Source organism: Notechis scutatus, chromosome 1 (genome assembly GCF_049901735.1).
Source record: "Notechis scutatus isolate UNSWTSFEM ecotype Mainland chromosome 1, rNotScu1.2, whole genome shotgun sequence".
Lineage (NCBI taxonomy): Eukaryota > Metazoa > Chordata > Lepidosauria > Squamata > Elapidae > Notechis > Notechis scutatus.
Window position 1 is genome coordinate 93,347,231 of NC_142009.1, and position 27,543 is coordinate 93,374,773.

The following is a 27,543-nucleotide window of genomic DNA, read 5'->3' on the forward strand; positions in this document are numbered from 1 at the left end:
GGAGACTAAAACATATAAAGAATGGTTGCTGAAACTGGGTATGTCTAGTTTGGTGAAAAGAAGGACTAGGGGAGACCTGATAGCAATGTTCCAATATCTCAGGGGTTGCCACAAAGAAGAGGGAGTCAAGCTATTCTCCTAAGCACCTGAGGGTAGGACAAGAAGCAAAGTGTGGAAACTAATCAAGGAGAGAAGCAACCCAGAACTAAGGAGAAATTTCCTGACAGTTAGAACAATTAATCAGTGGAACAACTTGACTCCAGAAGTTGTGAATGCTCCAGCACTGGAAGTTTTTAAGATGATGTTGGGTAACCATTTGTCTGAAATGGTATCCTGCCTAAGCAGGGGGTTGGACTAGAAGACCTTCCAACTCTGTTATTCTATTCTATTCTATGTGAGAGGACACAGGTTATTAGCACCAAGGTAGTTTCAACAACCCTCAGACTGTTGACCGGCTGTTTGAAGAGAGTATAAACGCCTTCCATGCCCCTCAAGTTAGTTAGAATTGAAGAAGCTTCTTGGATGGGAAGTGGAACGTCTTAAAGAGAAACCAGAAAGTCCAGTTGTCTTTAAAATAAAAGCATCTTTGAAGCTTCTCATTTGCTTTGGGTTTTCCTCACTTGTCTGTTGATTTTAGTACTTCTGCCATTCACCAGGTGATTGTTACTATAAATTCCACTGCAGAGAACACTGAATGGATATGGAATCATAGTCTCCCCTGCTTAAATGTTAAGTTAAATGAAGTCTGATAACATTCTTGACAGGAGCTCTTGAGGGGTGCTTCTGTCAAAAAATCAAGGTAGTGACAGGAGTGGTATGATCGAATCCCCATTTCTTTTTATACGCACTTTTTATACGCATTTTATATGCAGTGTGTGAAAAGCTACAGAGCTTCAATCACACAATCGTGGCCCTCCTCTTGACTTTTTTCACATTTACAGACAACCCCACTTTGTGTTTTCCACTGTCCTCAAAGCCAGCAGAGTGCATGTACTGAAATTTAGAATAGTTTTTTTTTTTAAAAAAGGCACACTTTATAAAGCCATGATCAACATTTACAGCATTACCTGTTCAGAAATTTAGTACTTAAAATATTACTGGCAGGATGACACATTGTACTGAGGCAGTCTGGTTTTGCTTTGTGCAATATAATCAACCCCTGGGGTTTGTAATCCTGTAATCCTCCAATTGGTTTATAATTTAGTGGTTATGTGTGAACCCAAACAATTGTACAGGAAATTGTACAGGGTTGTTCAGGAAATGATGCTACTTAAATAGAACATCCCCTTTTTTCTTTTCAGACATATCCAGGGTTCTGCTTCCTCCTCATTCCCAGAAAAAGGGGGGACAAAAAAGAAGTCAGACCAACAAGCATTGAATTTGTCTTAGGAGACTCTTTCCCCCATTTCTTTAATTGCTCAGAGTGGTTAAAAATAAAGCTATAAAAAGAATGGTCCTGTGCACGGACGGTACCCCGTGTGCTCGTTTGGCTTGTTTGTGTAGGCCCTGCAAGTACTTCAGCTCTTAAAACACACGCACAAACACACGGCGGTGGGGGGACGGAGTAAATAGGAGCGGGGTAAAATACTCCTTGCGGAGAAACAGCTTAAATTAGAACGAGGAGCTCCAGAACTTCGGCTGAGCTCCGCGTTCCTCCTCTTCGGGTTCTCAGCTATTTGTTCAAAGCGAAAACAATACGTCTGGAGAAGGGGGGGGGGGGACCGGAGAAGGGGGGGGGAAACCCTCCCTTTCGCGCCGCTGATAGGCTCAGCCAGAATAGCAACAGGCCGGGTCAACGAAAAGGGCAAAGCCTGCGGTAGCGGAAAGAAAAGTTACTCGCGGATCGCTGTAGTAACTTTCAGATTTCATCCTGCTGCCATGAGCAGGGAGGCGAGACTCATCGCGGTCTGGAGCGCCTGGCGAAGGCGGCCCTCCTGTAAAGGCGTCTGAGTCTCGAAGGGCCCCTGAGCTTTTTCAGGCTCCAGCCATGTTACTCGGGCAGAACAAGGAGGACCTCAGTCCGAAAAGCCAGAGCGAGACAGAAGAGGGTACCGCATGCACGAGCCTTCACGAACCTCCAGCTCAAACAGGTAAAACAGCCGAATCCGGATTGCGGTCATGTCTGCAGAACTGAACAGATGCAGATAAATGCGCGCCTGTAACTTTCCAGTTTCAAGAAACAGAACAACGAGGGGCAAAACAAAATATCTCGGAAACTTTGCAATCGTTTTGTCAACTCCACTTTCTCATTCCTGTTTTTCTTTAGAAAGGTGCTGGGCGTTTACACTATAGGTATATGTACATTTGGCGATCAGAGGAGGCAGAAGGAGAAGAATTCTGCTTGTTCTATTTTAGTTTGGTAGCATTTCTGTATGGTGTGTATAAAAACTAAGCAAAGAGAGGCAGGGTGTGCGCCTTGGAATCAGTCTTGATTTCTAATGATTTCCAGAAAAATCCCTGCGGTTTTCTTGGCATGATTTCAAAAGTAGTTTGCCATTGCCTCCTGCCTCTGGTTGAAGGAGAGTGACTGGCTGAAGTTCACCAGCTGGCTTAGTGCCTGAGGCAGCACTAGAACGCAAGCCCCCCAATTTCTAGCCTAAAGTCTTAATCGCTATGTATATCAACTCGCTCTCATTTAAACAATAGGTTTTAATACAGTTTTTTAATACAGTTTTAATACAGTTTTTCCTGGTCCAATTAAGTCTCCTTCTGCTACAGCACTTTGATCCTTGAACAATGAATCGCCTTTGCATCAGTTTACAAGTGAGGGGCGGGTTATTTTTTCTTGCACTTATTTTATTTCCTGGTTTAATTGAACAGGCAAGGTGCCCAAACTTATTGCAAGATTTATTATAACCTAGAATGACTGTTGTGCTCTTTGCAATACACCATGAAAACAACACCTGCCTCTCTTGGAGCTTCAATTCTTCATCTGACTATGGTTGTCTTTCCAAATGTTTGATGATGATTTTGGCTCTGATTTCAGAGCACAGCAAGACTGGTATTATGTGTGTTTTCAAAAACCCTTAAGATTGCAATGTCATTATTGTTCCATTTTGTTTATGCCTACTTGGGTCTTTTGCAGATTTCCAAAAGTAACACAAAAGAGCGACATGGGGTGGATTCACAATGTGCTGATGCTAAGGATTTAACTTTCACATGACAGCTGAGATACTTGGAATGGCTTGTGCAGATGACTGTTTTCAATACATAGACAAATCCTTTTAGGAAGCACTTCAGTTCTAGCCAGTGAATTCATCAAATGCCCTCTCTTAAAAGCCTGCAGCAAGGAATGTGGGAGGTTGGAAGAGAACTTGTGTTAGTATGAGATAAGGACTAATGGGTATGGTTGATTAACCTTGACCACTTGCTAGATTAGTTAATTAAGGAAAGAACATGGGCAGGATCAGCTCCCTCCTTTTAAGTAAGCAGGGAGTAGAATTTCATGGAAAATGGCATAGGAGATTAACAGAAGCAGCAAGTACACAGGTAGTCCTTGACATACGAGGACAATTGAGTTCCAGATTTCTACTGTTAAGCAAGACAGTTCTTAAGTGAGTTTTGCCCCATTTTACGACTTTTCTTGCCACTGTTGTTAAGTTAGTGACAATATTATTAAGTGAATCTGGCTCCCCCATTGACTTTCCTTGACAGAAGATCACAGAAAATGATCCCATGACCTCAGAATATAAATATGAGTCAGTTGTCCAGTATCTTAATTTTGATCGTATGATCATGGAGATGCTGCAACCGTCGTTAAGTGTGAGGAATAAGCCACTATTTTCAATGCCATTGTGACTTTGAACGGTCACTAAATGAATGGTTGTAAGTCGAGAACTAACTGTAATTAGCACCAAAAAACCCCCACCCCCAATCTCCCCCAACTGGATTCTGGGTTACGTCGGCTTAGAGGACAGAATGAGGTTGGAAGTAATAGTCGGAGGGGATTATTGGGAGCTAGAACAACTGCCCCATCAAGGCAGCCTCCTCAAAGAGGTCGAGGGGTGTTTACCTGCTTCCGTTGTAAACAACCCAGACACAGAGCTGCCGAATGTCCTATACCTCCTTTGATTGTTGCCAGACCAACACAGAAGTCACCTAACAGAGGGAGTACTCGCTCTAATCTTAAACAAAGTCAGGAACGTTCCAGGGGCGTGATTCAATTGGTGGCAAATATGGAACCAAAGCGCTCCCCTGAAGAAGTGCCACCTATTCCTGTGAAGCCTTTACTTTTGGTGTTAGTGACCATCTCCAGAGTTCAGGGATCCCTACCTGAAAAGGTCCCATGTCTTCATTGCCTCCATCTCTTAACATCTCTTAACGTACTTCCCATCCCACCTCAAACCCTGAAGCTGCCAAGCTCGCTTCCCTAGCAAGTGTTTTTGATGGGGGCCATGTCAGTCCTTTGCTTTGTTTGATAACAGCATTCTGGTAATGGGAGGGAATGGGACTCATATATTGAATGGGTCAGGTTTGTTGTGGCTTATGGTATTCTTTCATTAGACCAGTGTTTCTCAACCAGCTCGAGAGCCAGTTTGGCCTAGTGGTTAAGGAGACTGTAAGTACAAGTCCTGCCTTAGGCATAAATTAATGATCTTTTGGCCAGTCACATACTCTCAACCAAGCTCACTACCGCAGGGTGGTTGTTGTGAGGAAAATAGATGGAGGAAGGAATGTTGGATATGTTATCTGCCCTGAGGTATTTGTAAAAATAATAAAGGTGAGAAATAAGTAAAGCAAACCTTGGCGAACCTAGGCTGTGTGGACTTCAACTCCCAGAATTCCACAGCCAGCATATTGTTGCTAAGGTTGAGAAACATTGTATTAGACAACTGGCAGGTATCCGTTGCTCTCACTTAAAGAGACATCACACAGTCAACACAATGGATATTGACCGTTCTGAATTTGAGGGCCGCAGCATCTGTCCCAGAATGACATTCTCAGATGGTAGGTTTGGGTAGAGGTAAAAAATCTGTTGGTTGATAATGGTCTAAATGTGGCTTAGATTTAGATTATTCAGTACCTTATATCCTGTTATACGTAAAATAACTGGTTCCCCCCCCAAAAAAATCCCCCATTGATAATGTAATAAAATGATGTTCCGATAATGGCTTCTTTCATATATCTGCAACATTAATTGGCTAGATTTTGGATCATTTCAAAGGCTCCTCATCCCCAGTGACCATATATGGCTGCAGAAAGAAGCAATGTAGATATTAATTATGCAAATAGTTGGATGTACATACATACACACATATGCATACATAGATACATACACATACATATAATGCATGCACACATATGCACATATACACATGAATGTGAATATTTTGTAAAAACTATCTTTTAAATTTGCTGCATCTACTATAAAAAACACTGTTATGTTGTTCATAATTTATATTAGGAAAGAATGCCTAGAAAGGATTTACAGTGTAATTAAATCAGATTTTTTAGACTTTTCATCAATGACTTATATTTTGATTAAAAGAATGTCAATGTTTGTAGATCTTCAAAGTGAAAGTTGATTGGATTGGATTACATTGCATCCATTGCATTCCATTTCTTCCTAGTATTTCTTTTTGTGCTGTTTTCTACTTCTTCCTTCTCATTCATTTTGCTCTATTTCTGCTGTCTTCCTTTTGTCGACCATTAATTCAAATCTCTGAGTTCAAATGCACCTGTCTATACTGCCTGCCTGAGACTGCTAATATTATATTGATATGAGAAGACGTAATGTACACACAGTATATTGTTGATATATGTGTGCTATTCAGGTTAGCAAGTTAGAAGTTAATCAACATTAAAGTTCTGTAAATTTCCTTTATTTATGATATTTAAGAACCACCCAGCTCTCTCACAGAGGGACTTTGGGTGGTGTACAGTAAAATATTAAAAGCATAACATGGTATATAAAATTTAAAAGAGGCAAGGAATGTTAAAAGTTAGGGAGCACTTTCAGGGAGCTAACCCGCCCTATGGCTGAAGGTTCCTCTACACACCTGAAGCAAGGGCATAGAGCCATGTTTTTACACCTTTACGGAAGGTCAAGAAAGTGGGGGCCTGCATCACCTCTGGAGGGTGCGGGAGTGTTCCATAGGGTGAGGGCACAGCAGAGAAGGATTTCTTCCTAGACCCCACCAGTCAGAATTCTTTGGTTGACAAGATCCACAGAATACTTTCCCTGTCTGAGTGGGTGGGATAGGCTGATGTGACGAGATGAAGATGGTTCCATAGGTAACCCTGCCCCATACCATATACAGGTTTAAGGGCTATAACCAACACCTTGAATTGAACCTGGAAGCAGACTGGTACCCAGTGCATCTCAGGTAGCAGAGGGGTTATATATACCATTCTTTGGGAACTCAAGTTTGCCTGCAAATCAAATCAAACATTTGTTGCCAATGTACAACATGTGTACAATGAAATTGCAATGTAAAATGTACAAATTGACCACACTTTTTTTTACCAGTTGAAGCTCTTGGATACTTTTCATAGTAGCCCCATGTAGTTTTTTTTCTTCTTCTGAAAGCCATTTGTATAATGTAGTGAACAGGAGTAGGTAGGACAAAAACAAGAAGTAGATGCCACAGTTTATTGAGTTCTCCCTCTTCATTGGAATGTTGGAACAGCAGGTGGAGTAGAAGCATTCTAGCCTCACTGGGAAGTGAAGCAAGATGTTATCTTAGGAGCATGTTGTTCATTAACCTGAATTCATTGGCAGTAATGCAGCCGAGTAATTTAAGGTTGACGTCTCTACATCCCCCTCTTTCTTCATATGTTATATGCATTTCTTCACTGTGAAATATACAAGAAAAGCTTCTTCTCAGTGTCATTCATGTAGTGGTGAACATGTGGGACAGGCACTAAAGAGATCCAGTCTTCTGTCAGCCATGAAAGCTCATTGAGTGACATTGGTCAGCCAGGAATTGGGTACGTCTAGTTTAATGAAAAGAAGGACTAGGGGTGACGTGATAGCGGTGTTCCAGTATTTCATGGGTTGCCACAAAGAAGAGGGAGTCAAGCTATTCCACAAAGCACCTGAGGGCAGGACAAGAAGCAATGGATGGAAACTAATCAAGGAGAGAAGCAACCTAGAACTAAGAAGAAATTTAATTTGACAGAACAATTAATCAGTGGAACAACTTGCCTCCAGAAGTTATGAATGCTCCAAACTTTTTAAGAAGGGATTGGACAACCATTTATCTATTCTGTTCGTTTTGTTCTGTTCTGTTCTGTTCCATTCCGTTCTACTCCACTCCACTCTATTCTGTCTTTCTTAGCCCAACCAACCTCATAGGATTGTGGGGGGAAAGGAAAGGAGATGGCTCAGGTCCTTTATAATTAAGCTGTCCTAAGAACATGTGTCAAACAGTTCTTGTAATGTTAATTAGTACAGCACTTGGAGTCAGTGTTGAATTGGGCAGAAATTTAAATTATAAATAAATAATCAATTTTCTTTGCACTTACTTAATTTCTAAGTGCTTAATTCTGTAGTACCAGATAAGAAGTTATCATTTTGAGTAAAGTCTGCTGGAGTTGGCAGCTGTAATGCATTTAATGAAAGAAATAAAATGTGCTAATTGTAATGAACTAACATGTATGGGAAACTGGAACCATACCAGATTATGTTTTTCTTATTTGCATCGTAGCCTTTTAGACATCATCCCTTTCAGTTTCTTCTCCCATGAATTTCCAAAGTTTTGTCATTTGCCTATAACTCTCACACCTAAGAAGAACTACTGTTAGAACTACTTGCTGAGTAGTGTGCCCCAGATGCTATACATTCATTCTTTTTATGCTACTTTTATGCTACAAGAAATGCTTATTCTCAGTGTCATTCCTGTAGTCATTCCTGAACATGTTGGGACAGGCACTAAAGAAATCCAGTCTTTTGTCACCCATGAAAGCTCATTGAGTGACATTGACCAGTCAGTCTTTCTTAACCCAACCAATCTCACAGGTTTGTGGAGAAACATTGAGTGTTCTGTGACCATTGCTTTTCTCTCCTGCAGGGAGAAATAACAAACTACCCAAGTGCTTTTGTAGTTCTTATATAAAAATACATGGGTAAACAGCCCACAGCCCCTGAACCAAAGATAATATACCAGCTCTGATTTGTTAAAGAACATGTTTAATTCTACCTTTGAAACTTTCTTAAACTAACTCTTGAAAATACCTGTGTCCTGGGGAAGAGAGAGCAAAAAAGGGAGGAATAGTATTAATAGTGTAAGCAGCACAACAGTTGGGACAATTATGTTGTTGTGTGTTTAAGAAATTTAGATTTAGATCATGTCCAGGAAAACCTTTTCACACTTGGGTCTCTAAAGCAGTGGTCACCAACTGGTGGGCCGGGGACCACTGGTGGTCCATGAGAAAATTTTGGTGGTCCGCAGAGAAATGTCCCCCCCCCCAAAGCACCCCCCCAAAGCAATTAATCCAGGCTGCACCACCCACATGGCCCACCCACCCGCTGGCCCCCACCCTTTGGCCGAGCGCAAATCTTACCTTGAGTAGAGCCACGCGAGCTGGAACGGGAAGGTAAGACCAACAGCGGGGGAGGGAAATCTACCCCGGGATGGCTTGCTGATGTTGGTGGCAAAGTCAGTCCCATATTCCACAGCTGCAGTGGTCACGACTGGCCCTTTGGTCATCCCGGAGCAGTTCCTCCAGTCCATGGCAGGCCGGTGCACCCAGGTGGAGGAGCAGCTGCTCCAGGATGACCAAAGGGCCAGTCCTGTGACTACTGCAGTTCTGGAATATGGGACCGACTTTCCCATCAACGTCAGCAAGCCACCATCAGTCAAAATTCATATTAGTGGTCTGCGGGATTTAAAATTATGAGTTTGGTGGTCCCTCAAGTCAAAAAGATTGGCGACCCCTGGTCTAAAGTGTATATTTTCAGAAAGCTATTCAGTAAGTATAGGTGTATTGGGGAAGGTTAAGTTCTAAATGTAAAAGGTAAATCTAAATGTAAAATCCAAGCTAGTGCAAGTCAGCCTAGGCAACTAAACATGCTTGTGCAAGAACAAATTCAAGTGCCTTCATATTTAAATTTATTGTTTAGATGTTAGTAAACTGCTAAAAAATTTAGAAAAGCTTCCGCTTGTACAAAAGTTGGAAGAACCAGAATTCTACCTCTGATCATTCAAACCACAAATGTCCTTGAAATTACCTGTGTCCTGGAGAAAGAGAAAGCAAATAGGGGAGGAATAGTATAAACAGTGTAAGCAACACAATATTTGGGACAATTCTGTTGCTGTGCGTTTAAGACATTTAGATTTAGATCATGTCCTGGAGAACCTTTTGCCATTTTGGTCTCTAAAGTGCATACTTTTAGAAAGCTATGCAGTAGGTATTTGTGCGTTGGGGAAGGCCGAATTCTAAATGTAAAATGGAAATCTAAACGTAAAATCCAAGCCTGGGCATGTAAACATGCTTGTACAAGAACAAATGCATGTACCTTCATTTAAAATTTATTGCTTAGATATTAGTAAACTTCTAATAATGCTACTAAAAGAAGCAGGCATTAAATCTTGTGATGAATCATACAGTGGTAGGATTCAAAAATTTTTACTACTGGTTCTGTGGATGTGGCTTGGTCGGCATGGTGTGGATTGGTGGGCATGGCAGGGGAAGGATACTGCAAAATCTCCATTCCCACCCCGCTCCACTCCAGGGGAAGGATACTGTAAAATCCCCATTCTCTCCCCACCCCACTAACCTGCTTTCCAGCTCCGTTCTCCTGTGCAGGGCAACAAAAAAAGACCCAGCCAATCAGCTGGGACTCGGGAGGCAGAGAATAGATGGGGGCGGGGCTAGTCAGAGATTGCCGGTTCTCCGAACTACTCAAAATTTCTGCTACCGGTTCTCCAGAACTGGTCAGAACCTGCTGAATACCACCTCTGGAATCATAAGGCTTCATATAATTCTAAGAAGATGATGTTGTTTTCCATCAAGAATCTGCTTGTAAAGGAAAGGTCCTTTGTAACTCAGCTATCCTAAAAAAGAGCGACAAAGAGTATGAGTAGTGTGCTGGAAATGGCAGCTATAATGCATTTAATGAAAGAAATAAATTGCATTATGTGTGGATTTTAATAAAGTAACATGTATGGGAAACTGGAATCATGCCAGATTATGTTTTTCTTATTTTCATAGTAGCATTTGAGACATCATCACCTTCACTTTCTTCTCATATGAGTTTCCAAATGTTTGTCATTCGCCTATACTTCCCACTCCTAAATATTAGAATCACTTGGAGAATAGTATACTGCATGCCCTAATCTGGATGCTATAGATTGATTATTCTTATGCTACTTTGAAATATAAATTTAATTTCATTTTCTTGATTACCTTGACTGAAATATGTGCCAGTTATCCATCATTAATTTTTCATTTACCTGACTAAGCCAAAAAACAAAAGTCTCTGGTGATCTTGTTCTCCATTAGTTATTCACGGTCTCATTAGACTGAGTAGGCAATTACAATTAGCCACCCTGTTTCCTGATTGGTGGCTTTTCTTATCCCAGAGCATGATTCACCTAGCCAAATCATATGCTTTCCCATCTATGATGAAATAGTTGGCAGCAGCAAGCAGAGAGGTGAGAAAGAGCATCCAGACAATACATTGCTACACCAGCAACTTTTTCTTATACCATAGAACTTTTTAGAACTTCTAACAGAACTTCTGCTTTTTTTTTTTTCTTCCTGGTATTTTCCAGCAAGTGCAGGATCTACTTTTTTCAGTGGAATGTTGATCCATTGGTTGTAACAAGAATTGACTAACCAGCTTGTCACCTGAGCCTGATATCATGGGCTGAGAGAGAGGGATTGGCCCAAAGTTACCCTGCCTAAGATGGGTCTAGAACTTACAGTGTCTTGGTTTGTAGTCTGGGGCCATAAGTTCCAGATCAAACCAGAGATCTCTTGCTCATAGAATTTTGAATGCCATAGAGCAGGGCTGTCAAACTTGCAGTGCATGGTCCGGATGCGTCACATGCTGGCCATACCCATGCCTGGTTTTGCGAAGGGAAAATAGTCGTGACAATGCAGTGACGATGCAAGTGAGACACCCCTGCCATAGAGCATTGCTACACCAGCAACTTTTCTAATGTTGTAGTTCCATTAAGGACCATCTATGAAAAAGGTTTCATGCAGTGATTTGGCAGTTTTGGGTGTTTTGGAATATGCTCATTAAGAACCCCCAAAACTGTGTTGGCTTCCATTGGGTTTCTGAGTACAATTAAAAGGTGTTGTCATCACTTATATAGCTCTACATGGCACCAGGGTCATGTTATTTGCATGACAATCAGGTTCCATCTTTCTTTGTTCTACTAGGACCGGGGAGACATGATAGCAGTCTTCCAATATTTGAAGGGCTGCCACAGAGAGGAAGGGGTCAACCTGTTTTCTAAAGTGCCTGTAGGCCAGACAAGGCATAATGGATGGAAACTGAACAAGGAGAGATTTTACCTGGAAATAAGGGGAAACTTTCTGACAGTGAGAACAATCAACCAATGGAACAGCTTGCCCTCAGAAGTTGTGGGAGCGCCATCACTTGAGACTTTTAAGAAGAGATTGGACTGCCATTTGTCAGAAATGGTGTAGGACCTCCCGCTTGGGCTGGGGGTTGGATTAGATGACCTATAAGGTCTCTTCCAACTCTGATTATCTGTTATCTGTTCTTTATTTGACTGGAAAATGGAATGATTTTTAGATATTGGGCATGTGTTATATTATTGGGGTGTTATTTCTGTAAACTATTTTTTAATCACTATGAATCGCTATGGTGACATGAACAGCATATAACTTATTTAATAAATAAATAAGCCATTTCAGAATAGTGTCAAATGTTGAATTTATAGCTAATAAAATATGCAATTATAATAACAGGTAGCATAAGAAATAAAAAAGTAATTTGTTTTTAGTGTAATGGATACACACTTAAAAATGATTCGCAATATTAAGTAAAAATACTTTTTGCAATTACTGTTCAGGTTTATGTATTGACTGTTAGTTTTTTATGACTAACAAAAATAAAGTGAAATGTAGCATGAAATAATTTAAAAAGACCAAGTAAAAGGAAATCTAAGGAAATTAATCATTAAAATAGACTTGGGAGCCAATGTCTTTGTAACACATCTTAGCAAAGAATGCCTAGCAAAGAGTACAGACTCTGTCTTAAATAACTACCTACTTAAAAATAAATTGTAATGGTGCATGGAAAGCTAATCAACTTCTATTACCTGTTTTCAGCCATTATTTTGAAAATAATGAGTGTCTCAATCTCTTCCTTCTCCTTAATGATGAACATGGTGATCTGTATCTGTTCCTGGGCGCACTGTTAAATTATTAAATTATTAAATTATTAAATTTAAATTTACATTTTAAATTATTAAAATGTGGATATTAAAATGTGTCTTAGGGGAAACTTAAGGGAAAAATTTAAATCATAAATAATACAAACCTAAGACTTACAAGACAGTGCATGAGTTAAACTTTACACGTACACACACAGATACAATGTGTGTGTGTGTATAGATAGATATAGAATGAATGAATATATATATATATATATATATATATATATATATATATATATATATATATATATATATATATGGATCTTTGGTTATTCAGATTTTCTCCCGCGTAAAATTGGAAGTATCTAGGCGACGTATCTAGTATCTAGCCTGAAGATGATGAATGAGACTTCATCGAAACGTCGTCTAGATACTTCCAATTTTACGCGGGAGAAAACCCGAATAACCAAAGATCCACATACAAATACCCGCGAGAACCTCAGAAAACACACACACACACAGACACACAGACACAGACACACACACACACATATATATATAGACACACAGACACACACACAGAGAGAGAGAGAGAGAGAGAGAGAGATGGAATAATAATCTGCAATCTCTCGTGTGGATAGGTTTTATGCAATGTGTTTGTATGCCTCACCTATGATGTCTTTTCTGCGATATGTTGTGATTTCCTTGTTAAAAAACCAAAACCAAATGCAAATAAATAGTATGGGAGTTATTATCTGAACAATTTTACATTGCTACATTATTTCAATTGGAACTTCATGTGAATTCATGTTGCAGTTTAGCAATTCTAGTATAGTTAACCTAGGTTCTTTCCTAAATCTTAAATCTAAAGGATGAAAAAAACCTTGTGGAAAATTCTTTAAAAAAAATTAATTATGGAGATCAAAGATGTTATGTTGTGAATACTTCCTGTAGATACACCACTTCAACTCCTAACCAGCACATTCTGTCATGGAATTGTGACAAAATTATATGATACTTGGTAGGACTCCACTCATTTTGATGACAAAAATATATGATGCTTGGTAGGACTCCACTCATCAGCAGACCTTGGTTCCATTCGGGATTCAGAAAACTGCCACAGCTTGCCCATGACTAACTATTTCCTTAGTCAATTCTTAATTATCTGGGCTCCTACAGCAGCAGAGGTGGTATTCAGCAGATTCTGACCAGTTCTGGAGAACTGATAGCGGGAATTTTGAGTAGTTTGGAGAACCAGCAAATAACACCTCTGACTGGAGTTTACAGTATCCTTCCCACATAACCAGTAGTAAAAAAAAAATGAATCCCACCACTGTACAGCAGCATTCTGATTTTTGAAATAAAAATGGTTAATCTATTTAAAACTCTTTTTATATAATTCTCCATCTTAACTGCTGGAGCATCATAGAAAAGTATGGTTTCTAAGATATATTTACTGATGCAAAAAAACTAAATTGATTTTTCTCATATCCTTTAATTCCAGGTTGTGGAATGCTCACTCTCCTGTCAGCTATCATTGCTGCCATCAGTGGATTTTTGATGGGATATGAGCTTGCAGTTATCTCTGGAGCTCTTCTTCAGCTAACTAGCATCCTAACACTTTCGTGCCGACAACAAGAAATTATTGTAAGCATAGTTCTTGTTGGTGCCTTATTAGCTTCAGTAACTAGTGGAATCCTGATAGACAAATATGGGAGGCGATTTACCATTATGTTGTCATCTGCTTTACTAGTTGTGGGCAGTCTAATTCTGATCATTTTTGCCTCCTTCGGACTACTTATAGCAGGACGGATTGTGATAGGGGTTTCTGTTTCCCTTTCTTCAACTGCGACATGTGTGTATATCGCAGAGATTGCCCCGCAGCACAGAAGAGGTTTGCTTGTGTCTTTAAATGAATTCATGATTGTTATGGGCATTCTCTTTGCCTACATTTCCAATTATGCCTTTGCTAATGTTTCTCATGGCTGGAAGTACATGTTCGGCCTTGTTATTCCACTGGGGGTTTTACAGATAGTTGCTTTATATTTTCTTCTGCCCAGTCCTCGTTTTCTGGTTATGAAAGGTTTCGATGAAGCTGCTAGTAAAGTACTTGGAAAACTCAGGGCAACCGAAGACACTACAGAAGAACTCACCATGATCAAATCTTCCTTGAAAGATGAACACCAATATCATTTTCTGGATTTGTTTTATTCCAAAGACAACATGAGAACGCGGCTCCTGATAGGGGTCACTCTCGTTTTTTTTGTACAAGTAACTGGGCAACCCAACATCTTGTTTTATGCATCCACTGTTTTGAAATCAGTTGGATTCCAGAGCAATGCAGCGGCTACTTTGGCCTCAACCGGGGTTGGAGTAGTTAAAGTGATCAGTACGGTACCAGCTATTCTTTTTGTGGACCACTTAGGAAGCAAGACATTTCTCTGTATTGGCTCATCCCTCATGTCGGTGTCATTGATCACCTTAGGATTAGTGATGCAAAATATACATGTGAATGTCACCGCTGTCTGTAAAAACCAGTCTATGGAGGAGATTCTGTTTCAGGGAGCAGGAACCTTCACTAATGAAACTTTTAAGGAACGTTTTGCTGGCACGACTTTACCTGTTAAAAGTCCCTCGTGGTGGAAGGATGAAATTGCTGACCCCGAGGATCAGAACGGGACAACATTAGTAGGAGACAAAACGTTTGTCAGAATGCATACAGAATCCCAGGTTGCAGTTGAATCGGCCAAGGTGCAACCCTTTCTGAAATGGCTCTCCTTGGCTAGCTTGCTGGTTTATGTTGCAGCTTTCTCCATAGGACTTGGACCAAGTAAGTATTACATATATTGCTTTGTATATTTTTCTCTCATATTTTGGTGCAGTGTTAAGATGCTTGGGTTGAAGTCACTAGAATAGAACAGAACAGAACAGAATTCTTTATTGGCCAAGTGTGATTGGACACACAAGGAATTTGTCTTTGGTGCATATGCTCTGCCAAGACAGTATGATGTCTAGGACAGTGGTGATGCATAGACCCCGGGGTGTGTGTGCAATGTCATAGGGCTGTGATGGTGAACCTATGGCACAGGTGGCACGCAGAGCCATTTGTGCCGTCACGTGAGCCCCAGCCAAACTTACCTCACTGTGTATGCGTGCACCTCCCAGCTGATTTTCGGCCTGTTTGAAGCCTTTTTCAGCCTCCCAGAGGCTCGAGGGAAGCCTCCGCAGCCTTTGGAGGCTGAAAAACAGGCCCATTTCATCACTTTCTGTATTTCCGGAAATACTGGAAGTGATGAAATGGGCCTATTATTCAGCCTGAAGAGGCTTTCCTCAAGCTTCTGGGAGGCCGAAAAAGGCCTCAAACTGGCCCAAAATCAGCTGAAAGGCACAGTGCAGGTAAGGGAGTGGTGTGGTGGGAGGGATTGCTCAAGTGCGTGAGTAGCTTTTGGCACAGGAGCCCAAAAAGGTTAGCCACCACTGTCATAGAGGGTCTGCGAAGGTTTGAAAAAACGTTATGATGTAAGTCTTGAGTTAAGTCTAGGTTGTTCATGACTACAAAAGGTATTTAAAAGGGGTCTATGTTGAACAAAAGATTGAGAACCCCTGCTGTAGGAAATAGATTTGTTTGCAGGCAGTTGGATTCACCAGGTCAATGTTTCCCAGCCTGACTGGCTGGGGAATTCTGGGAGATGAAGTCACACATCTTAGAGTTGTCAAAGCTCCAAAGCTTATTCTACAGTGTCTGTCTCGTTAGTAAACAATACTTTTAGGTAGGAGGATACATTTTATTTTATAGTTTAAGAATATGTTTTGAGTGGTTACCTTGGATCAATTCAGAGAATGGTTGCCATCATGAACATAGCTGGTCACAAAACATCCATTTATTTGAAAACAGGCTGGTGATATCGTACCCCATTATTTCCTCTAACTCCTGGAGGATGTGCTTAACCTCAGTGTACCATTGCTTTGTCTCAGGTTAAGGAGATAAGCTTCTAATCAAAGATTGGGCTGCAGCCATTTACCTTTTATTGACCTAGGGATGGGCTATGTTGTGCCAAAGGCATTTTGGAAAAAAAGGCATCAAATGAATTGATGCTGTGTATTATATAGCATTATTATATTTTTTATTTAAAATATATCAACCAAAATAAATAGAATTTAGATAGGGCAGGGAACTAGGCTGACTTCAAGGAAGATTGTGGAGAACAAGGTGAAAAAATGATACCGGTGGCTAGTGCACACATCATAATAAGCCATTATGGGATCTATTTGAAAATAATGTAACACTAAAATATTGTGGTTTGTAGTTTATGGTTTATGATTCAGGGTTATGCATGAAGCCAACTAGGCTTTTAAAAAGACATTGACTGTTTGTAATAGAAAGCTCTTTTTGCCTTGTAAAAACCATGATAAACAAATGGGCAGCTGACCAGTTTTGTTCTTGTTTGTATTACGTAGAAAGTAAAAGGAATAAGAGGGCTTTTAAAATCGGTTTTGCATTCTTAAATGTGATTAAATTAAATCCAGCAGCTCTTTTCTGCTTTTTATTTTAGGCTAGGTTATTCTAAATTATTAGCAGCTAACAAATGCATACATCAGTACTCTCAAAAATGAAGAATTCCCTTTGTAATTGTTAGTAATTTTTTGGCCTCTGTGGCTCAGATTTCCTAAAATCCCAAGAAACCTTTTGCTTCATTTATCTTTTGATTCCATTGTAGTATTTCAGAGCTTCAGGTGGGATGAAAACTTAAATTGTCTGTCTGTTATTTCTTCAGAACCTTTAGCAGATTAGATGTAATGAATAGGATGGTAGCTTGAATATCCAACATTGATTAAACCCTTCCTTTCACTTTTTACATGAATTCTATTTTGAGAAATGCCTGAATCACAATTATTAATAATTCTATCAATGTGAAAGAAACAGTCTCCATCTCCAAGGAAGGCTGTTGAAAACCAGACAAGAACAGGCTTGCCCTATTCTGAATAATAGATGTGAAAAAGTGTACTAACATCAACTTTGCTGCTTTTAGTACGTGATGTTGGTAGGATTACTTGCTTCAAATGCTCAGTGACAATGAATCAAAGCCACAGAGCAGGATGGGCCATTGTTGTAGTCTACTTTCTTTTTATAATATTGCCTCATTCCAAACCAAAGCCATACTTGAATTTCTAGAGACCTGGACTGTGCTTATGGCTACTGTATGGGGCCTCTCACTTTTTCATGTCCCCTCTTTCTGCACAAGAACTTTTCCTCAGAACAGAGCAAGGAGGAGAAGCCTCAAAAGTGGTAGAACGGTATGGGAGCAAGAGCAAGTGAATGGATCTTGGCTGCCTTCTTAAGGTTGAGATCTTTATTTGGCAACTACCTATGTGTCAAGGCTCCGACTAATGAACCCAATCAAATCAGAACTCTGAGAGTTGGCTTCTTCTCAAATGTCCTGTTTATTGAATACATCATATCAGCACAGCTTCGATGGAAAACTAAGTCTTTCCCGCGGTTTCAGTATAATTAAAGTAGGAAATAACCTCATCCCCAAATGTCACATGTCACACTGGTCAGTTGGGTTAATTGGCGGGCTCTCCGGGCACCCCTTCCCCAACCTTATCGGTTGCCAGTAGAGATGACCTCACTTCTCATGAGAAAGCTCTTTGTTGTGTCTAGTAATGCATCCCAACCTCCTCCCCCCACTTCCCCACTGTGTGACAACTGAGGAAGAGAAAGATGGCTGTGGCCAGGTTCGGTTCGAAGTTGACATTATGCCATTTAGGAGCTTAACTTAAAGGTAGCTAATTTTGAGATGTTACTGTTCCTCAGTTAAGGAAAATTAGATAATAATGATTTCTAAAAATCTGGAGGACTATTTGAACACAATTGGCATTGACAAAATCACCATCAATTGCAGAAGGCAGCTTTACTTGGAACAGCTTGTGTCCTAAGTTTAATAAACAACAACATCTACCTATCCTGGTCCTTGGGAAGGACTTGATAGGTAGAAGTTAGGGAAGTAGGACTTGATAGGTAGAAGAAAATACCAGATCTAGTCTAAATATCTGGCCGACTATGTGACCAACCATATCAATTTGTTATGGCCACCCATCCCATCTAAGTGACCCTGGGTGACTCAAAACAGGTAAAAACAATGGAAATGGGGAAGAGGGTAATCATTTATTTAGATTGCAACTAAGCAACCAAGCATTATGATGGCAGTGTTTAACATCCGAAATAAAATTAAATGGGTGTCCCAGATACATGTTTAGAAAAGAATTATTGTTCCTAATCAGCAGATATAACTAATTCAGTTAAGTCAACAGAGACGATAAATCAGAATGCTTTCATTTGGTCTCCATGCCTACATGGGAAGTCCTTCAAGGTCATTTTATGTAAGTCAGCTTAGAATGGAGTTTCAAGGCCCAAACAGGAGAAAGTCAGGTTGTTGTTTAAGACCTAGAACAAAAAACCCATTGTTTATTACATGGAGGCTATAAGCTGCTTTATTTTTATATTTTAATCACATTATCCAAGCATTTTGTGTTTGGATGGAATGCTGTTTGTTTTTTGTAATGGATCATTTATGTGACTTTTTTATTTTATTTTTCTAAAATAAACCTTCCATTTTTATTATCTATGGGTCTCGTCCTTCTGCTGCTTCTAGAACCTCTGCTATAGTTGACAATCCAGAATTTAATGGAACTATGAAATGTGAAGTGTGAAACTTGACTAGCTAACTGATTTTTTTTTTATTTCAGTGTCGTGGTTGGTGTTAAGTGAAATATTTCCTGGAGGGATCAGAGGAAGAGCAATTGCTTTCACATCAAGCATCAATTGGGGGGTTAATCTCCTTATCTCATCAACATTTTTGACTATAACAAGTAAGTCCGCTGTGGCTGGGGAATTACATAATCAGCCCTTTTTCTCCTCTTGGTGTAATCCTTTAAACATATAGTGAATTGATGCATATTTGAGCAGAATTCCAGGAAACTGGGAAAGTCCAAACAGTTGTGGATGCTTCATTGCTGGAGGTTTTCAAGCAAAGTGTGGACAACCACTTGTCTGAGATAGGATGAGGATTCGTTGAAAATGAAACTTCTACAATGTTTGTTGAGCATTTTTCAATGTTGAGCTGGTTTCGTTGTTGCGCTTATTCTGTGTACTAAGATGTGTATGTTACAGCAAATTTTGAGTGACCTCAGATTGCTTGTCTAAGAATTTGTGTCCCTAAAGTATCTGAGTCAAACAATTTTTATTCTTTTTAGATTTACTTGGCTTACCCTGGATATGTTTCATTTATGCCCTGATGAGCCTAGCATCATTAGCTTTTTTCATTATCTGTATACCAGAGACAAAAGGATATTCTTTAGAGCAAATATCCATGGAACTGGCAAAACAGTAAGTACAAAGCAATCTGCACATATATTGCTTATATGCAAGTGTATTACAGGTAGTTCTTGACTTAATGATCACAATTGGCCCCAAAATTTCATTTGTTGAGTGTGCAGCAATAGGAAATAATGTCAGATTAAGAGTAACAGAGTTGCCAGCTACCCCCACAAGTTATGCAAGCATGCCGTCACTGCCCAAATTTCCAAACCTGGGAGTTCTCCATTGTGCTCATAACTTTTCTGTCCATGTTTATAAAACAATATGAGAGAAGGTGCCATTCAAATAGGCCTCTTTGAAAACCTAGGACAATGTCTTAATAGCAGCATTGATGCAAAGATATTATTATTATAGCTGCTATTTTTGATGGATTGTTTTTTTAGGTTTGTAGTTTTAACATTTGTAGAAAGCAGGGTTGCGTGAGACACTCTTAATTTCTTTCAACAGTGCAAGTTATGTTGTGGAAGCAGCATATTTGGCCTTCAGAGATAGCAGAAGTCATTTTGTTTGCAGGAAGCCTACTTCAATACTTTCAGAAAGCTTCTGTAGACATAATATTCAGTGTTTGAAAATTATGTGTACAGAAGCCTCGATTGGACATGTCATAAAAGATACTTAGATCAGCATATCACAAAACAATATGATTGCTTTAATTTCAACTGGAAGCTAGGGAAATAACAGCTGCAGTGGTGTGACTAGCCCTGCTTTAAGCAAGAAATATAAGCACTGAACTTAAAGAATTTGATGCTCTTCATCAGCCTGGCAGTGTGCATGGCAGTGAGTCCCTTACAAAAACTTAAATACAAAGTCTTCACAAGTTTAAAAGGAGTAGAGAGCAAACAGTTTTATGTTAGTCAAACAAAGCATGTGAATATGTATACTAGCGATTTTACAATTTACTTGCATAGATAAAAATGATTTTTTTAGATCTTCTATTTAAAATCTTAAACGTATCAAGAAGTATTCTGTACAAAGATGGTGCTAACTAGATATTTTGGAAATTGAAATACCCAATATCAACATGTACCAGCTTGAGGAAAGTTGTTGGGTATACAGTATATCAATATTCTTTTGAAAAGGAATGTGAAGCTTATCATGACAGAAATATTCCATTTAATAACTTCTGAGCTGTTGACATAGCATGGGAAAGAACAAAAAAACAAAGCTAATCCCAACTGCTACCCAACATTTTTGGCCCATTGAACACTTCTGGAATTTTGAAAGCCTGTTTGCACTTTTACAAAATAGTTGGCCTATATACCAGAAAGCAAGCAAAACTAGCCATCCATCATTTTATTTTCTAAGAATTTTTCTGAGATATACGTGGGGTTCAGAAACATTAATGGAAATAAAAGTATTGCTGGAAATTGATTCCTGATGCTTTGGTCCATTCTAGTTCCTGTTGATTTTTTTTTAATATAGAAGAGTCTTAAATAAAATCAGGTAGGACAGAGAGTTTGGTAATATGTACAGGTACATTTTTCCGTCCAAGTTGGAATGTAGGGTCTCAAGGCAAAGCTTCCCAAACTGGGGGTTGCAAGTGAGCTCAGTGTGTGTGTGTGTGTGTGTGTGTGTGTGTGTGTGTCATACTCCCACTCTGGCTGGACCAGACCATGCATGAGACCTCAGTGCTGGGCTCCTCTTCTTTGACTTCATACCAGCAGCTCTTGCAAGATCTGAACCTACTGTTGACCACTGCTCAAGGCAACTTGGCAGAGTCTTCATTTCTATCCTCTTCCAGGGACAGAATGGGACAACTTGCCACAGCCAACTCGCTGTGGCCAATTGGCCACTGCTAACTCACCATGGCCAACTCGCCACAGCCAACTTGCCATGGGACAACTCACTGTGGGACAATTTAACAATTTTATTTAATTATTTAAAGTAAATTAAAAAATATTTTAATTTTTGTCATTCACATTTCATTCAGCCCCTCCTTCTGCATCCTTTCTTTAATGATTCTATTCCACCATTTCTTTGGTATTAGTGTAACTCTTGTCCTGCAGCGAGATGGCCATGGTGAGTTGTCCTGTAGTGAGCCAGATGCGGCCAGTGGGTCATGGCAAGTAAGCTGTGGTGAGTTCGTTGTGGCAAGTTGGCCACAGCGAACTGCCATAGATCCTCCAGGGACAACTTTTCCTGGATTTGATGTTGTATCCTGGTAGTGAATGTATGTATTCACTCCAGGCAGCCTGGGCATTGAACTTCTTGCAGAAAACAACTTTGCAATGGGGAGCCAGTTTGACATCCCCTAGGAAAAAGCTGCTTTAGAACAAAGGGAAGGGAAGACTGTAAAAGAGTGTCACACAAATTCATTTAAGTATTTTAGAGGGTCACAATATCCCAAAGTTTGAGAACTTGCGTGTTTAGGAGTAAATGCCGAACCTTATGTTAAAGATTGTGCTGAAAATGTTTCCTCTTTTTCAGAAAGCATGCCAAGAATCCTTTTTGTTGGATGGGCCAGCGGCAAGACCAACTGATCGGTTCAGCTATAGAACTTTCTAATAAAGGCACCAATGAACAGTTCTTCTAGGCAGAAGCAGAGGCAGATGCTTGAGTCACTTAAGACCAGAAGAATTGGTTTTCGTAATGGGCAACATGGTAGAATTCATAGAAATCCTGCTGCTACATCTGAATCCTTTAGCATCTTACTCTAAATTAGCTTTCTCTGATTTTTGTTTTCGAGGACTTTTTGGTCAGTGAACGTTACAGAATAATGAATTTGCACATTTTAAACACAGAGCTGTCAAACTGTAAGGATATTTCTATGGAAATAAATAATAATAAAAAAACCATGAACACCATGCAGCCAATCATACAAACATGAGAAATGTGTGCAAACTTCTCTTTTAAGAGAGTAAAATATTTTAGTCATGTTCAGCATGTTTGTGCAATTGTAGTCATCCTTTCTAGGCCCAGTAGCTAAGCTCTTTAAAAGGTAGGACACTTGACTATTGCTTCATGCTAAGTCATGAACACACAAACTGCATCACAGGTAGTACTTCGGGTATGTCCGCTTGTTCAGCAACCATTCAAAGTTATGACGGCACGGAACTTGTGAAGTTGTGGCTGTTGCAGCATTTCCATGGTCATGTGATCTTGATTGCAACCAGCTTGCAATTAAATCAGTTGCAGCATCTTACAAGCTTGCAGCTTCCTACAAAGTCAACAGGGAAACCGACAGGGAAAATCACAAATTGCTCCCACAGCACCTGTGCAGCACCTTCCTACCCTCCTGTACCTGCCCAGGACACCCACCTGCCAATGCTCAATACTGTCTGCCCACGCTACCTATCCACCCGTAGCTCTCACCTGCCGGCCTGCTTGCCTCTCCTGTTCCTGTGTTGTAATCATGTGAGATCCTTGTTTAATAACCTGTGTCATTCTGGGGTTAAGACAGCAGTTGGGACTACAGAGATTGCCATTACTTAGCAATGCAGTCACATGACTTCACACTTTGACCACATTACTAGTGATAGAAATGCCAGTCCCATTGTTCTGAACAAGGCTTCACAAAAATCACAAAACAGACTACTTGTCCTGACAAAACCTCTTTTTATTAGGCTAATGTGAATTCCTATCATTCACATATAGCAAGTCCCGGCAAACAGTCTTTCAAGGGTGAATTACAACCACAGACCTTATCAGGCTTGGAGAGTTGATAGGCTGATAGCTTCCAAGTGCCACGTTGTCCAAGAAAATACTTGGCAAGGAGTCTCTTGAGTCACAAATAAATCTTCACACTAATTAAATGAACTAATTGTCTCCTGCAAACACCATTCCCCTTTTGCTCTTCTTTATTCTCTATGGGAGGGGCCATTCACCATCCACCTATGCCTTTACTTTCAAGTCAACCCTTGTTCCTTAACTGTTCCCTTCTCCTGGCAGCTCTGCGCATGCGCACATCAGGAACAGGCTCCAGCTGTTCTTCTGCCTCACTGATCTCTGACTCTGAAGGCAGCTGATAACTGTCGGACAGCCCTGGCCCCATCTCTGCCTGCAACACAGAGCACTCATCGGACTCCAGGACTGGCCCATGTTCCTCCCCAACCTCCTCACTGTCAGTCTTCCGCCAGCTCCACTGGCCACTGTCAGACACAACACCTATTGAGTTAGCATAACCTGAGGACTACCTGCTTGGCAATCTATAATGGCTGCCTAAGAGAATCTACCCTAAGGTCATTAAATCTGGGCAAATGGCAAGATCTGGATATAGGAAGCTATGGTTAAATTTGAATATAGCATTGAATTGTGGTTTAGAGTTACTGCACAAGCTTATCTGAAAACTTCCCTTTCTTTCTGGAGCTGGAAAAAAATCTGATTTTGTGGCTTAAATTAAACATTGTCCTTTATATTTCAAGTGGATTGACCTTATGTTATGGTATTTTTTTAAAGCAAATCACTATTCAAAACCAGATGGTTTAACTTTAAATCATGTTTTGTTGTGATTTGTCTGTTGTAGAACTCAAAAAATTACAGCGCAGGGCAACCAAAAGGAGAAAGGGCCCTGAATGATTCCCCTTAGAGAATCTTTTTACCATATCTTACAATAAAGAGGAGAAAAGATAAAAATCATGATAGATGTTGAGAATATGTTTGCCTGAACTGTGGTATTAGAAATCAAGGCCATCCAATGGAGTTAAATGGCGTGAAGCTTTGCGCTCACTGCTGTGGGTGGCCTTTCCATAGGCATTTGTTGGCTATTGTACAGGAACAGTGGCCTTGCAATGCCATTGATCTGAGTCAACACAGCTCTTCAGTGTTTTGACTAGCAATATGAAGGGCTAGTTTAAGCCAAGCAATAAGGACTTCCAGTTTCCTATTACACCACAGAATGAGCAGAACAGATAAGAACTTGAGGCTTTTCAAGACATATCCTAGTACTGTTGAATTATGGTTTGCTGTTATGCTTGAAAGCAACTTTTCTGTTTTAGATTGTACAGACTACAGGCTAATCAGCCTTTATGACCAGAACCTCTCAGTACTGCCTCACAATTTTAAGCAGATTCAAAGAAAAAGGATACTGTCTTGTTTTAATGGATGCTTAAATGTGGGATGAGTAGTCTTAGCAAGCTTGAAGCCTAGCTGTGACATAAGGCAATTGGAGGCTTTACCCAGTGATATGTACCCTCACACGTGAAAAGACAGCATGTTTTTCCCAGCTGCATTACAATCACCAGAGGGAAATCTGAAAACCTTGATTACTTATCTCCTCCTTTGGAAATGATCCTCTTCCTGAATGGCCCAGCAGTTCTCTGGGTGAACACATTTCTAGATATGGCAAGTGGCAATACGATGGAGGATGGGGGTTCAAGACTTACATTAGTCTACATCAAAGTACCTGCAGGGCTGGTGAATTGCCCACTTTTGTGTTGAGTCCATGAAGACTGAAGCTTTTTCTGCTATTAGATTTCAGATTAAGAAATGAAATTATGGCTATACTAGTCTTTTTTTTTTTTTTTGTAAATTTTATTTGAGTTTTCACAAAGAGAAAAAAAATACAAATAAAACATCTTTTTTGAAAGTAGCGTAATCCCGGGTTACATTTCTTCGTACAGACACAAATTCAGGTTCATGCTCATTTTTATATTCTATTCCATATCTTATTACTATTTTACATTTTCTGCATAGCTTCTCCCCTCTTTTAATTTTCTCAATTTTATTTTAATTATCTCATTTCAATTCAAATCATTGTATTTATATTTTTTGTCTGTCCTGTTTCAATTACCTATTATCTTTTCTCATTAAACAAAATTTCTCCTGTAGTTACTGATTGGAGTATGACGCCTTTATATCTTTTCCCTAAAGTTGTAACATTCAATATAATACATAACTTCCATTCGGATTCTGCTTGGTACATTCTCAAAATACACACTGTATTCTTAAAAAAATTATAAATGTATATAATTAAAACAACATTCCATTCCAATTCAATTCTATCATTAATATTAATATTCATTAAAGTCTTAACATCTTTAACATTACTTTTCAATTAAATATCATACTTCTATGGGAACAATTATAAGCTTTCCATAGTTAATTCCCCCCGTCTTCACTTATATTTTATAAAACATTAATTAAAATGTTCCCATTCCTTCCTAATTCAATTTTCTCATTTATTTTATTTCACTTATTTTATTCACAAACATTTCACTGTTACACTACCTATTTTATCCTTCATTTTAATCATACATTGTTTCCAATTTTCTAAAGTTATTTCTATTACTGATATAACAATACAATCTTATGTACCTTTACAGAATCCCTTTTTCAGTTAGATTTTCACCCATTATCTCTAAATAGGTCCTGTTTCTCTATATCTTGCTCCGGTCCTTTGTAACTTCTTTTCCTTCCCTTCTTCCCTCTCTTCTTCTCTCTCCCCTTTTTACCCCCTTGTCTCTCTACCTCTATTTCTCTCTTCTGTGTTCCCCTTTTCTGTTGCTTTCCAGTATTATACTTATTTTTCAAATTATGTTTTTCTTTGGTTGTTTTTTTAAGTCTTAAATTCTCCATTCTCTTTCCCCCCTTTCCTTTTTCTTCCCCACATAAAATTATTTGTTCATTAAAGATGGCTTCTTCTTTGTCCCAGTCTTCTTGTTTTGCAGACGTTTCTTGTTGTTTCTCATAGTTCCAAATCTCCATTTCTAAGAATTGAAAAACGAAGCCAAAGGAACCCTTCCCTTCTTGTGCATCTTCTTTGTACTTTTTAAGTTCCATTTTCAATTCATCCAGAAGTGGTGCCATCGTATAAATGTTTAAACAACCACCTGATTGATTTTAGTCGTTCAAATATAATAATCAAGAGTCCAAAGATCACCAAATAATCCAAATACACGCAAGCTGTTTCTTTTTTGCTCTTTTTTTTCACTTTCTCTTCCTGGGGTTACTGTTTAGTTACGAAGTTTCAGTTAAAATGTATCTTTTAGAAGTCTTGTTGAAGTTTTACTGTAGATTCTTTTTAATTCCAGGCAGTCTCCTCCCTCTTCCAGATCCTGCCCTTATTCTTTTTCTCTCCCTTCCTGCTTATGAAAAAGAAAAATTTTAATGTCCAGAAATCTTTATTATCCCTTTGGCATTTTGTTTTATTTTCAGCTTAATTGCCAATTGATGTCAAAGCGGATTTTTCCAATTTCTTATTTAAGTCTCTTAGTTGTCAGTATAGGGAAGGAGAGAGAAGAAAAAAAAAGCCAAGCCTTTCCCTTTTCACTTTCCTTTGCTGATTCCGACTCTTCTTTGGGAGCGATGTTATTTTTTGTAAGTTTAAATTCCAGGGTACCTTAGTTGTTGCTTTTACAATTTAACCTGGTCAGCCAAAACTTTCACTTCTTATCTTCCTCCTGCACATTCTTTTCCGGTCGAGTTCTTCTTTGTGGTGGCCATTTCTGACCACCGTTGCAACCGCCTTCAGGAAAGGGAGTAATGGCCAGCTGAGGAGGAGAGATGCGGCTCTCCTCAACCCTGCTGGCGGTCTCCCCCCTCTTCACCACCTCTACGGGGTGGCTTAGCCCCGAAACCAGCCGGCTCAGGGCGCTCCAGCGGCGAGCCCAGACAGAAACCGCGCACGATCGCGGATTTCTGTCTGTCGCCGAAGCCCTTCAAACCGGAAGTCGCTATGCTAGTCTTGAAATCTCTGATTTTAACTTGGGATAGGAAAAAACTGATGTTTTAACATTAGTATATAGGCACTATGAATCAGCTACTGGTAACCTAAAGCAGCTCATAGACCATTACTGCTGCATATCATCTTTGTCCCTTACTAAACTAATAAGCCTTTTCAAATCACTGGCTGCAATCACATATTTTATTGTAAAATTATGTAGTCCATCTTAATTTTTTCTTGGTGTATAACATGAATTGGACAACTGT

The 27,543-nt window shown here is 39.6% G+C and overlaps 1 protein-coding gene across 1 annotated transcript; it reads left to right on the forward strand.

Moving 5' to 3' along the window:
- Positions 1 to 1,756: 1,756 nt before the first annotated feature.
- On the forward strand, positions 1,757 to 22,557 carry SLC2A12 (solute carrier family 2 member 12). Its single transcript, XM_026666135.2, has 5 exons — positions 1,757 to 2,090; positions 13,804 to 15,129; positions 19,047 to 19,169; positions 19,554 to 19,686; positions 22,105 to 22,557. The coding sequence occupies exons 1-5, from the start codon at positions 1,988 to 1,990 to the stop codon at positions 22,208 to 22,210; spliced, it is 1,791 nt and encodes a 596-aa protein (XP_026521920.1). The 5' UTR covers positions 1,757 to 1,987; the 3' UTR covers positions 22,211 to 22,557.
- Positions 22,558 to 27,543: the final 4,986 nt, after the last annotated feature.